At 42.9% G+C, this 13,282-nt stretch overlaps 1 protein-coding gene across 9 annotated transcripts in view; it reads left to right on the forward strand.

Annotated features, from left to right (window-relative positions):
• The window catches only part of LOC144501616 (neuronal-specific septin-3-like), a 305,860-nt gene extending 293,633 nt beyond the window's left edge, over nucleotides 1-12,227 (forward strand). For all 9 annotated transcript variants that reach the window (XM_078225492.1, XM_078225497.1, XM_078225498.1 and 6 more), the window contains 2 exons: nucleotides 9,131-9,182; nucleotides 11,053-12,227. In XM_078225492.1, the coding sequence (XP_078081618.1) occupies nucleotides 9,131-9,182; nucleotides 11,053-11,182 (182 nt within the window). In that variant the 3' untranslated portion in view covers nucleotides 11,183-12,227. The remainder of the gene's footprint in view (nucleotides 1-9,130; nucleotides 9,183-11,052) is intronic.
• Nucleotides 12,228-13,282: the final 1,055 nt, after the last annotated feature.

Here is a 13,282-nt window from a genome sequence, read left to right on the forward strand (position 1 = left end):
TAAACACAGTAAGAGTTTTAACAACACCAGGTTAAAGTCCAACAGGTTTATTTGATAGCAAATGCCATTAGCTTTCGGAGCCCTGCTCCTTCGTCAGATGGAGTGGATATCTGCTCAGTTTGTGAGCAGATATCCACTCCATCTGACGAAGGAGCAGCGCTCCGAAAGCTAATGGCATTTGCTACCAAATGAACCTGTTGGACTTTAACCTGGTGTTGTTAAAATTCTTACTGTGTTCTTGAATCACTGCAGTCCATGTTCTGTGGGTTGACCCACAATGCTGTTAGGGAGGGAATTCCAGGATTTTGACCCAGCGACTGTGAAGGAACAGCGATATATTTCCAAGTCAGGATAGTGGGTGGCTTGGAGGGCAACTTGCAGGTGGTGGTGTTCCCATTTATCTGCTGCCCTTGTCCTTCTAGATGGAAGTGGTCGTGGGTTTGGAAGGTGCTGTCTAAGGACCTTTGATGAATTACTGCAATGCATCTTGTAGATAGTACACATTGCTGCTACTGAGCGTCGGTGGTGGAGGGATTGAATGTTTGTAGATGTGCTGCTTTGTCCTGGATGGTGTCAAGCTTCTTGTGTTGTTGGAGCTGCACCCACCCAGACTAGTGGGGAGTATTCCATCACACTCCTGACTTGTGCCTTGTAGATGGTGGATAGGCTCTGGGAAGTCAAGAGGTGAGTTACTCGCCGCAGGATTCCTAGCCTCTGACCTGCTCTTGTAGCCACTGTGTTTATGTGGTGAGTCCAGTTGAGTTTCTGGTCAATGGTAACCCCAAGGATGTTGACAGTGGGGGATTCAGTGATGGTTACACCATTGAATGTCAAGGGCCAGTGGTTAGAGTGTCTTTTATTGGTGATGGGCATTGTCTGGCATTTGTGTGGCATGAGTGTTACTTGCCACTTGTCAGCTCAAGCCTGGATATTGTCCAGATCTTGTTGAATTTGAACATGGCCTGCTTCAGTATCTGAGGAGTCGCGAATGGTACTGAGCATTGTGCAATCTTTGAACATCCCCACTTCTGACCTTATGACGGAGAGAAGGTCATTGATGAAGCAGCTGAAGATTGTTAGGCCTAGGACACTACCCTGAGGGACTCCTGCAGAGATGTCCTGGAGTTGAGATGATTGACCCTCCACAACCATCTTCCTATGTGCCAGGTATGACTCCAACCAGCGGACAGTTTGCCCCCTGATACCCATTGATTCCAGTTTCACTAGGACTCCTTGATGCCACATTCGGTCGAATGCGGCCTTAATGTCAAGGACTGTCACTCTCACTTCACCTCTGGAATTCAGATCTTTTGTCAATGTTTGAACCAAGGCTGTAATGAGCTCAGGAACTGAGTGACCCTGGCGAAAACCCAACTGGGCATCACTGAGCAGATTATTGCTGAGCAGGTGCTGCTTGATAGCACTGTTGATAACCCCTTCCATCACTTTACTACTGATTGAGAGTATACTGGGCGGTAATTGGCCGGGTTGGATTTGTCCTGCTTTTTGTGTACAGGACATACCTGGGCAATTTTCCACATTGTTGGGTAGATGCCAGTGTTGTAACTGTACTGGAAGAGCTGAAGGCACTGTTGCTAAGTTTGCAGATGATACAAAGACATGTGGAGAGGTAGGTAGTACTGAGAAAGCAGGGGGCTGCAGAAGGACTTGGACAGGCTAGGAGAGTGGGCAAAGAAGTGGCAGATAGAATACAATGTGGAAAAGTGTGAGGTTATGCGCTTTGGAAAGAGGAATGGAGGCATAGACTATTTTCTCAATGGGAAAATGCCGAGGAAATTAGAAGCATAAAGGGACTTGGGGATCCTTGTTCAAGATTCTCTTAAGGTTAACGTACAAGTTCAGTCGGCAGTTAGGAAGGGAAATGCAATGTTGGCATTCATGTCGAGAGGGCTAGAATACCAGAGCAGGAATATACTTCTGAGGCTGTATAAGGCTCTGGTCAGACCCCATTTGGAGTATTGTGAGCAGTTTTGGGCCCGTACCTAAGGAAGGACGTGCTGGCCTTGGAAAGGGTCCAGAACAGGTTCACAAGAATGATCCCTGGAATGAAGAGCTTGTCGTATGAGGAACGGTTGAGGACTCTGGGTCTGTACTCGTTGAAATTTAGAAGGATGAAGGGGGATCTTATTGAAACTTGCAGAATACTGAGAGGCCTGGATAGAGTGGACGTGGAGAGGATGTTTCCACTCGTAGGAAAAACTAGAACTAGAGGGCACAACCTCAGGCTAAAGGGATGATCCTTTAAAACACAGATGAGGAGGAATTTCTTCAGACAGAGTGGTGAATCAGTGGAACTGTTTGCTGCAGAAGGCTGTGGAGGCCAGGTCATTGAGTCTATTTAAGACCGAGATATATATAGGTCCTTGATTAATAAGGGGATCAGGGGTTATGGGGAAAAGGCAGGAGAATGGGGATGAGAAAAATATCAGCCATGATTGAATGGCGGAGCAGACTCGATGGGCCGAGTGGCCTAATTCTGCTCCTATGTCTTGTGGTCTAATACTGGTCAGGCCTTTCAGGGCTGAAATGAGAAATGTCCTCACTCGGAGGCTGGTGAACCTGTGGAATTCCCTATCACATTACACCGTGGAGGTCAAGTTATTAAATGTATTTAAGAAAAAAACATAGATTTTTAGACACTAAAGGTGTACACCAAGGGGTTGGAGAAGGCATGGGAAAAGATGCTTAGAGGATCAGCCATGATCATATGGAATGGCAAAGCAGGCTCGATAAGCCAAATGGCCCACTCCTGCTCCTACCTTTTATCTTTCTGCGCACTGGAATCACAGAATCCCTACCATGCAGAAAGAGGCCATTCAGCCCACCGAGCCTACACTGACAGCAATCCCACCCAAGCCTTATTCCCATAATACCGCACATTTACCCTGCTACTTCCCCCTGACACAAAGGGAGCCTGGTCAATCAACCTAACCCACACATCTTTGGACTGCGGGAAGAATCCGGAGGAAACCCATGCAGGCACGGGGAGAATGTGTAAACTCTGCACAGACAGTGATCCAAGGCTGGAATTGAACCTGGGTCCCTGGCGCTGTGAGGCAGCAGTGCTTGCCACCGTGCCACACTAAAATCAAATTGATGTACAATACCAACTCTTTTGGCAGACAACATCCTAAATGCAGGGAGGATTACATGTAACATGAACTCAGACAGAATTATTTTATTTCCATACTTATGTAAAGATTGCGCTTGAAGATTCCACTTCGATTCGTATTTGACACGAGATAGAAAAATAGCCTTAAAATTGCTAGTTTTCCAACTTGGATTTTTATGCTCAAGTTTCTACTTGAAATCTGTTGCATTTTGCAAATGTAAAATCTTCCGTGAACCAACGCAATGGGAAAGTGTTTCAGAAGGGTGGCACAGTGGTTAGCACTGCTGCCTCACAGCGCCAGGGACCCGGGTTCAATTCCAGCCACGGGTGACAGTGTGGACTTTGCACAATCTCCCCGTGCCTGCATGGGTTTTCTCTGAGTGCTCCGGTTTCTTCCCCCAGTCCAACGATATGTGGGTTAGGTTGATTGGCTATGCTAAATTGACCCTAGTGTCAGGGGGATTAACAGGGTGAATGAGGGTCACAGGAATAGGGTCTGGGTGGGATTGTGATCAGTAGAGACTCAAATGGGCTGAATGGCCGTCTCCTGTACTGTAAGGATTCTAAAAAATTTTTCCAAATTTGTACTAAAATTTATTCCTTAATATGTTTAATGTGGAGTTACTGGCGTTGGACTGGGGTGGGCACAGTAAGAAGTCTCACAGCACCAGGTTAAAGTCCAACAGGTTTATTTGGAATCACGAGCTTTAAGAGCACTGTTCCTTCATCAGGTGAATGGCCAGGGTGAGTCTCCACTCACCTGATGAAGGAGCAGCGGTCCGAAAGCTCGTGATTCCAAATAAACCTGTTGGACTTTAACTTGGTGTTGTGAGGCTACTTACTGATATATTTGGATGGTAGAGTATAGCTTTGTTAAAGCAGGTGAACATCGGTTTAACATATTGTGCATTTTTAATTGGTGCCCGAAGTACTAGTTTAATTCGTAAAAATGAAAATAGTTCCATAGTAAATTAAATATTAATGTCTAAATCAGGCTTGCTAGTGTCTTTATGCCGAGAAATCAAAACTTGATTTGAAGAGATTTCCCAAATGGGATTAGCAGAAATTCTAATGGTGATTAATTTCATTTGGAGGTGTGGCCAGTCTGTGGGTGTGACTGGTTTCCAGAGTGCTGTATTTTTAAACCAGCATAGAAGATTGCAGAAACTCCATCCTGTTTAGCAAGCAGGGTCAAGGAGAATTCCAAGGCTTTTTATGCATATATAAGAAGTAAGAGGGTAACAAGAGAAAGAGTAGGCTCACTCAAGGATAATGGAGGAAAGTTACGCGTGGAGCCACGGGAAGTGGGTGAAATCCTTAATGAGTACTTTGTATTGGTATTCACCAAGGAGAAGGACATGACGGATGTTGAGGTCAAGAATAGGTGTGTGAACACTCTAGAGAACGTCAATGTATCAAAGGAGGAAGAGTTGCGTATCCTAAATTGCATTAAGGTAGACAAGTCCCCAGGGCCAGATGAGATCTATCCCAGGTTACTGTGGGAGCCATGGGGAGAAATAGCTGGGGCCTTAACAAATATCTTCACATCCTCTTTGACCACAGGCAAGGTTCCAGAGGACTGGAGAATTGCCAATGTTGTTCCCTTGTTTAAGAAAGGAAGCAGGGATAATCCAGGAAATTATAGGCCGGTGAACCTGACATCAGTGGTGGGGGAGTTTTGGAGAAGATACTGAGAGACATGAAGTATGCACATTTGGAGGAAAATGGACTAGTTAGTGACGGGCAGCATGGTTTTTGTACGGGGAAGGTCATGTTTTACCAATTTGATGGAGTTTTTTGAAGAGGTGACAAAGAAATTTGATGAGGGAAGGGCTGTGGATGTAGCGTATATGGACTTTAGTAAGGTGTTTTGACAAGGTCCCACATGGCAGACTGGTACAAAAACTAAGATCACATGGGATTCAGGGTGGGCTGGCTGGATGGATACAGAATTGGCTTGGTTCTGTAGAAAACAGAGTAGCGGTGGAAGGGTGTTTTTCAGAACGGAGATCTGTAGCTAGTGGTGTTCCGCAGGGATCAGTGCTGGGACCTCTTGTTTGTAGTATATATAAATGATCTGGAGGAAAATGTGGGTGGTCTGATTAGTAAGTTTGCGGAGGACACAAAGATTGGCAGAATTGCTGATAGTGCCGAGGATTGATTGGAGATTGGGCACAGAAATGGCAGATGGAGTTTAACCCAGACAAATGCGAGGTGATGCATTTTGGAGGATCAAATTTAGGTATGAATTACACTGTAAATAGCAGACCCCTTAGGAACATTAGCATTCAGAAGGATTTGGGCATGCAGGTCCGCAGTTCCCTAAAAGTGGCATCATAGGTGGCCTAGGTAAGAAGGCATATGGCATGCTTGCCTTCCTCAGCTGGGGCATTGAGTTCAGGAGTTAGGAAATCGCATTGCAGCTATATAAAACCTTGGTTAGGCCGCATTTGGAGTATTGCGTGCAGTTCTGATCACCACACTATCAGAAGGATGTGGAAGCTTTGGAGAGAGTGCAAAGAAGCTTCACCAGGATGTTGCCTGGTCTCAAAGGCGTTGGCTATGAGGAAAGGTTGAATAACTAGGATTGTTTTCACTGGAAAGGCGGAGGCTGAGGGGAGACCTGATAGAGGTCTACAAAATTATGAGAGGCATAGACAGGGTGGATAGTCAGAGGCTTTTTCCAAGGATGGAAGTGTCAAGGGGGCACAGGTTCAAGGTGGGAGGGGGAAAGTTTAAGGGGAAGTTTTTCACACATAGACTTGTAGGTGACTGCAAGAGAATGTGGTGAAAGCAGGCACATTAGCAACATTTAAGAGGAGTCTGGATGGGTACATGAATAGGGAGGGACTAGAGGGATACAGACCACATAAGGGCAGTACTGTGCTGTACTTTTCTTTGTTCAACTAGTGCGGGTTTACATTTGAAATTCTTCAATTATTTTACGCTGCTTGGGGTGATTTTTGAACCGAAAAGAAACCCAGTGCAACCTAATAGAAACTCCGGGGGATTCCTGTTCCGAGATTAGATAGTTTAACAATTTGACGAATAATTCTGAAGTACACGGCCCCAGAACCGGTATCAATGCAGCAGAAATTTAAAGCCTTTCATCCTACTCCATTTCTCCAGCTATGTGTTGACTGCTCAATCTTCTTATTCTTACGCCCTTTAGCACTTGACACTGGAATAATCCTCAGATTACTGCTCTTGAGTAATTCCCTTCCTAGCTCCTTAAAATCCCCTTTGCGAACTCATTTTTTTTTCCCTACCTATTTCATTTGCCCCAGTGTGGACCATGATCCACTCCCAACAGCATGTCCTGCAGCTGCTCTGTGACCTCCTCGACCCTGGCACCAGGGAGGCAACTTGCCATCTGGAGTCACGTCTACGGCCAAATAAGCACCTGTCTGCTCCTCTATGGAATCCCCTATCGCGATAACATTTTGAACATATAAGCAAGGAGAAGTGACCATTCAGCCCCTTGAGCCTTCTCCGTCATTTTAATAAGATTTTGGCTGATCTGATAGTTTCTGATCTCTCTTATCTGCGATATCCTATCACCTCCTTGCTTACCAAGAATCTATCCACCTCTGCCTTCAAACTATTCCAAGACTCTGCTTCCACCATCTTTTCAAGGATAGGGTTCCAAAGACAAAGACTCGCAACCATCTGAGTGAAAGAATTTGACATCATCTCCATTTTAAATGATATTTAAAAATACTGGTTTTCAGCACTTTTGCCTCACTGCCGCGCAATTTCTATGCCTCAGTTTCCAAAGTTACAACCGCGACGATTCATTGGCTGTAAAATGTTTTTGGGCATTCTGAGGTTATGAATATGCAAGTTTTGTTAAGCTTAATTATTTGTCAAGTGCCTGAGTTTTTTGTGTGCAGTTAACCTATCAGTTGAATAACTCATAACTATAAACATGTGAAGCCAAGAACTGTGTAATCAATTAAAAACTGTACTGAACTCAACAAAGCCCATGAAGTTGGCCTCTTGAAGTATGAGCTCCCTGGTTGATATAATTGCCTACCCAATCAGGGAGTCACACCTGTGTATATAATGAAGAAACATAGAAACCTGACAGTGCAGAAGGAGGCCATTCGGCCCATCAAGTCTGCACTGACAACAATCCTACCCAGGCCCTATCCCCGTGATCCCACATATTTACCCCAATAATCCCTCTAACTGACACATCCCGGGACACTAAGAGGCAATTTAGCATGGCCAATGCACGTAACCCGCGCATTTTTGGAATGTGGGGAGAAACTGGAACACCCAGAGGAAACCCACACAGACACGGGGAGAATGTGCAAACTCCACACGGACAGTGACCCAAGCTGGGAATCAAACCCAGGTCCCTGGAGCTGTGAGGCAGCAGTGCTAACCACTGTGCCACTGGGTCGCCAAGAGTGTCAGGGCTACCCACACTCAGGATTCTGACTTTGTACCTGAAGCACACTTAAGAGTGGAGATAAGTTTGTAAATAAAGGGAATCTGCTGAAGGGACACAGGCCTCTGAGGAGTTATTTCAAATATGTTGGTTAACTCTGTCTGGATCTGCTGTTTTATTTCCAATTGAATCCACCATTGCGGAGATAGTGCATTTTCTTCTGCCCTCTTGTGGTCATTTGATGAGTTGAAACTGTTTATAAAATAATTCACCAAAGAGGTAAACAACTTTTGTTCTATTACTTCCCAGTGGATAAATACAACAACTTGCAGTTGTGTAATATCTTTAAAAATAATATACAAGGTGTAATCAGATGAAAATGGACACTGAACCAGGAAACGGGATTATAAGAAGGGTGACCTCCAGCTCAGTCGAAGGATGGTACAAAAAAAATGTTAAAAATAGTACCATAGTCATTAATAAAAAAATATTTTGTGCAGAACTGTGCTGTGCCTGACAGCACTGCAATCTTTCTAGTGATCTGCTGTTACTGCTGATACCAGCAAAACAAAAATTCAAAAGTAACCAGCGAAGAGTTTGGCTGGGAAATGGGTGTGGCTCGGGTGCAGAAAATGGCCTTGTTGCAAAATGCATTTTTCTTTCTGTTGCGATCAGCTTTTATCCTGTTTTATCCCTTTCCCAATAAACAAAGCGGTACATTTAGAGTTCCGAAACTGTTCAAAGGTTCTTGAGAGTAATTTTGCTGTCGTCTCACTCTCAAGAAACATAGCTAGGCTCTTTATGAATTGAGTTAGATTCCTGAACAACACGGTCCAGTTTTTGTTTCGGTCCCAGTAAAGGATATTTGAGTTCTGCATTCTGTGAGATCAAGTGGAAACACTATATGGCTGGAATATTGCAGCCTCATCTGCCCCAGAATTGGGGCGGGCGAGGCTCACAGAACGACATTCTCTGTTGGCCTCGGATGGGATCTTATGCGCCTCGGGCGAGTGAGGCGGTAAAACTCTGGCATACAATTTGAGTTTCATGAGTCTTGGGAAACAACGTTGCAGATAAGTTGATTTGCAATGAATCCCTGCTTATATAAGGACACTGTGACTTTATATCAATTATTTGGCCTATTTATTGTCCTGGCATGCACTGGATGCTATTTGAATTCCCTACTCATCTACATATTGTTACGGACAGAGATGAGGGAGAGACCGGAACCCCATTTCTCTTCCCTTCCTGCCTATAATCAGGGTGGTTTTTTTTAAAGTAACACAAGTGTTTTTTTAAGTATATGATCACGTTATGAGTTTAAATAAAGAGAATTATTTATGCATGCATTCACCCCTAAAGTCTAAATGCTGCGTCACACCCTGCAACAAATGCATTCAGGGTGTATATACTGCAAGTTTGTGCTGCGTTCTCATTGTAACAGGCATGATTGCAACATGACGATGGATGACGAGGCAATGAGGTGACCCATGGATTTGAACACAATGTTACATACAACGTTATCAAAGTAGATCATATAGGATAACCATTCAAATGAATCACAACAGATTCTACATTAACTCTTTTTCAATCTCTTACAGTGGAAAATATGTCTCACTGCGAATTTGCCTACTTGCGTGATCTGCTGATAAGGTGAGTTGGGAAGGGGTTCTTTTCTGCAGGGAAACCTTATCTATACACCTATTTTGCCTTTCTGAATGCTGTTGGTGTGATACACCTTGTATGTTTTATTTCAAAAAGCAATTCGTGTTCAGGGGTGGCAGGCTTATTTGCAGTAAGGTGTTTCAACACTCCAGTATCAATGTTACTCTGTTATTTGTAAATTTCACTATTGAGTGAAATATCTAAGTTGAAATAGTCAGCCTTAAGTTGCTGTAACTGGGCATCTTCTATTGGTTAGACTGATTAGTTAATTAGCCCAACTTCAGCTCAAGAAACTGTTTGGTAAAGTTGCTAAAGTGAGAGAAACTGGAGCGGAGCGAACAGAGCAGAACAGGGTGTCTCCTTAACCAATGAGATTTAAAGGTTGGAAAATATGTGGTGTAAGGATTGGGAAGCAGGTGAATTAAATAGTGAATCCATGTCAAGTGCAAAAAGAAACCAGGAAAGATTGAATTGAGAGAAAAGAAAAAGAGACACAGGAAAAGTAAGAAAACATTAAGTTTGACATTTTTAAATTCCCCCTGTAATATTCGTAACTCCAGAAATGAGCCTCCACATTTGTAAAAGGTATTTTTTTAGTGCCAGCGAAGTTCATTGGCCATAATTAACAATTATCACAATTATAAAGGTACCTGTACTTCTAATTATTAGCACTAAATATCTTGTGCAGTTTCAGTTTGGGCAAATACAGCCCGACATTCAATGCAGGGCAGTGGTGATCAAAGAGCAAATTGCTGTTTTCACAAAGCTAATGATGGAGTGATGCAACTTGGAAAACTTCCTTTATCACATTTAACTGCACGTTTCCTCCACTTCCAAAGTTGCTGCATCATTTCCAACAACCAATATTAGCCCCTCCATTATTTTGAAAGCGAATTCCAATTTAATTTAGCATTGTAACAAATAAATGGAAAATTCAAGCGATTCCTCTGATACTGAAGCAGTCCATGTCTAAATGTGACAGGACCTGGACACTATTTTGTCTTGCTCTGAAGGGGCAGGCAAACTTGTGCCACATAAGTGCCAGGCAGTGACCGTCTCCAACAAGACAGAATCTAACATCATCCTTTCATATTCAATGGCATTACTATTGTTTAATCTCCCACTATCAACATCCTGGTGGTTACCATTGACTAGAAACTCAACTGGACTAACGTTATAAAGATTGTAGCTACAAGAACTGGTCAGAGCTAGGAATCCTGTGGTGAATTACTCACTTCCTCGTTCCCCAAAGTCTATCCCCCATCTGCAATGCAAAAGTCAGCACTGTGATGGAATACTTTCCATTTGCCTGGATGGAGTGCAGTCCGAACAACACTCAGGAAACTTGAAACCATTCAGGACAAAGTAGTCTGCTTGATTGGCACTACACCCACAAACACCCCCTCCCTCCACCACCAATGCTCAGTGGCAGCAGTGTGAACTGCCTACAAGATACACTAAAGGAGCTCACCATGGCTCCTCAGATGGCACCTTCCAAACTCATGACTACCTAGCAGGACAAGGGCAGCAGATACATGGGAACGCCACCACTTGGAAGTTCCCCTCCAAGCCACACAACATCCTGACTTGGAACTATATTGCCGTTCCCTCACTGTCGCTGGGTCAAAATCCTGGAACACCCTCCCAAACAGCACCGAGGGTGTGCCTACACCACAGGGACTGCAGTGGTTCTAGAAGGCAGCTCACCACCACCTTCCCAAGGGCAACTCGGGTTGGGAAATATATGCTGGTCTAGCCAGCGACACCTATGAGTGGTTTAAAAAAAAGTACGTTTTAAGCTGGTTCAGGATTTCAAGTTACATATTCTGATGATGACATTGTACTAAATATCCCCCAGGACTCACATGCAGAATCTCAAAGATGTGACCAGTGCCATTCACTATGAAGCATACCGAGTTCAACGGCTGAGTGAGGGAAATGACTTTTCCAATGGAATAGCCGAAAAGGACATGAACAGCAACATGTAAAATATATCTGGCTTTTCCTTCAGGCTGCTGAATTTATTTGACCAGCTAATAATTTAGGTTAAAAAAAAAATGTGGTGGTGTATCAGCACTGCTCATCTTAAGATAATTTATTCCACACTGTGCTATTCTGTTCACAAATGAATGACCATTACACATCACAAAACTAAGTGGTGCACACTTTGCCATGTTTTTATACTGTCTTGCTTCATAGATTACCTTTTTTAGATTTGCATGACACCAAAGGGGCTGTTCAGAACTCTTCTGCAGCAGACCACAAAATTGATTTTTGTGGTTGACTTTATTTTGCAATAAAACTAAATTGTTCAGGGAGAAACCTAAAACAAAATTTGTGTTAATTTGTGAACAGAATGTTTCGGTGGATTAAAAATTGCTTTTAATACTATTGCAGTGCTAAAGCTAAATGTGTGTTCTACAGGACAAAAAGAACAGAATGTAATTGGCTTAATTATTACTATATTTATTTCCACTATATTACTAGCATGTTTCAGTATATCAAAACACCACCAACTGACATGTATTCAAGAAAATCCCAAAGCTCTCTCTGTTCCTTGGTGATTATAATTAAAGAAATGAAAGACGCGCGCACACACACAAACACACACACACACACAATGGAAACATTTACATTTGTGAAATAAAGTACTGGTGGTGGTTGTTTTTTTTAAAGAAAAGACAAACTCTTTAATGATGTAAACTATATTAAACAGTGAGTAGAAAGACCGCTTCTTTGCCAAAATACGTATTGCTCACTGAAAGATATAGAGGTAGTTTTTCTTAAAATGCGGCACATCTTGGATCTTTATCCATCTTAAGCAACGTATAAAAGGAGTGTCACATTAGTTACTCAGTATTTTGAAACTGTAATTATATTGAAAATTGAAGCTTATCTTTTGTCTTTCATTGTATGACCTTTATATGTGCATTTTTTTGGGGGTTTACATTCATTGTCAAATTAGACTTTTTATATAAAATAAAAATGTGTTTGATATATATTTCCTAAAATAAACATCGCAAATTTAATGTTTTTAACTGCCTTTTGATATTTTGACTGTGTTCATCATTAATTAAGCATTTAAAGAAGACAATATAGTATGTTGGGTTTAATTACAGGAGAATTTGCATGTCGAATAAAGGGCACACCATTCAGGACTGAGATGAGGAGGAATTTCTTCATTTGGAGGGTGGTGAATGTTTGGAATTCTCTGCCCCAGAGGGCTGTGAGGTTCCAACGTTGACTATGTTCAAGACTGAGATAAATAGATTTCTGCATATTAAAAACATTAAGGGATAGTAAATTGTTATTCAAGTAAAAGACAGGTCATGGTCTCATTGAATGGAGTGGTCTCAAAAGGCTGAATGGCCTACTGCTCCAATTTCCCATGTGTCAAGATAAGGCTCACAAACAAATTGGGGTAGAATCATAGAATCCACACAGTACTGGAGGAGGCCATTCAGCCCATCGAGCATGCGCCAACAGCAATCCCACCCAGGCCCTTTCCCCGTAACCCCACGCATTTACCCTGCTAACCCCCCTACCACTTAAGGGGCAATTTAGCATGGCCAATCAGCCTAACCCACACATCTTTGGAGTGTGGGAGGAAACTGGAGCACCCGGAGGAAACTCATGCAGACACTGGGTGAATGTGCAAACTCCACGCAGTCACCCGAGGCTGGAATTGAACCTTTGTGCTGTGAGGCTGCAGTGCTAACCACTGTGCCACCAGTAAGTTGAGACTTTTTTGTTCTTGGGTCGTGCATATTTCATTTCTTGCCCAACCCTGAAATGAGAATATGGGAGTTCGCTGCTTTGTTTTGAACCACTGCAGTCTCTGTGGTTTTGATATCGCTGAAGTGGCTACAGACCAGGTAAGGATAGCAGGTTTCCTCCTCGAAAGAATTGACGTTAGTGAACCAGTTGGGTTTTTACAATTTGATACCTTCATGGACACTTCAATTCTTTTTTCATATTTCCAGATTTTTCTCAGCTGAATTAAAATTCTCAAATGATCATAGTCAGATTTAAAATTCATATTCTCCATCAACCTAATCGGTAATTAGGAATCTTTCTCATACAAAGGG

The sequence above is a fragment of the Mustelus asterias genome, chromosome 12 (assembly GCF_964213995.1).
Source record: "Mustelus asterias chromosome 12, sMusAst1.hap1.1, whole genome shotgun sequence".
Classification (NCBI taxonomy): domain Eukaryota; kingdom Metazoa; phylum Chordata; class Chondrichthyes; order Carcharhiniformes; family Triakidae; genus Mustelus; species Mustelus asterias.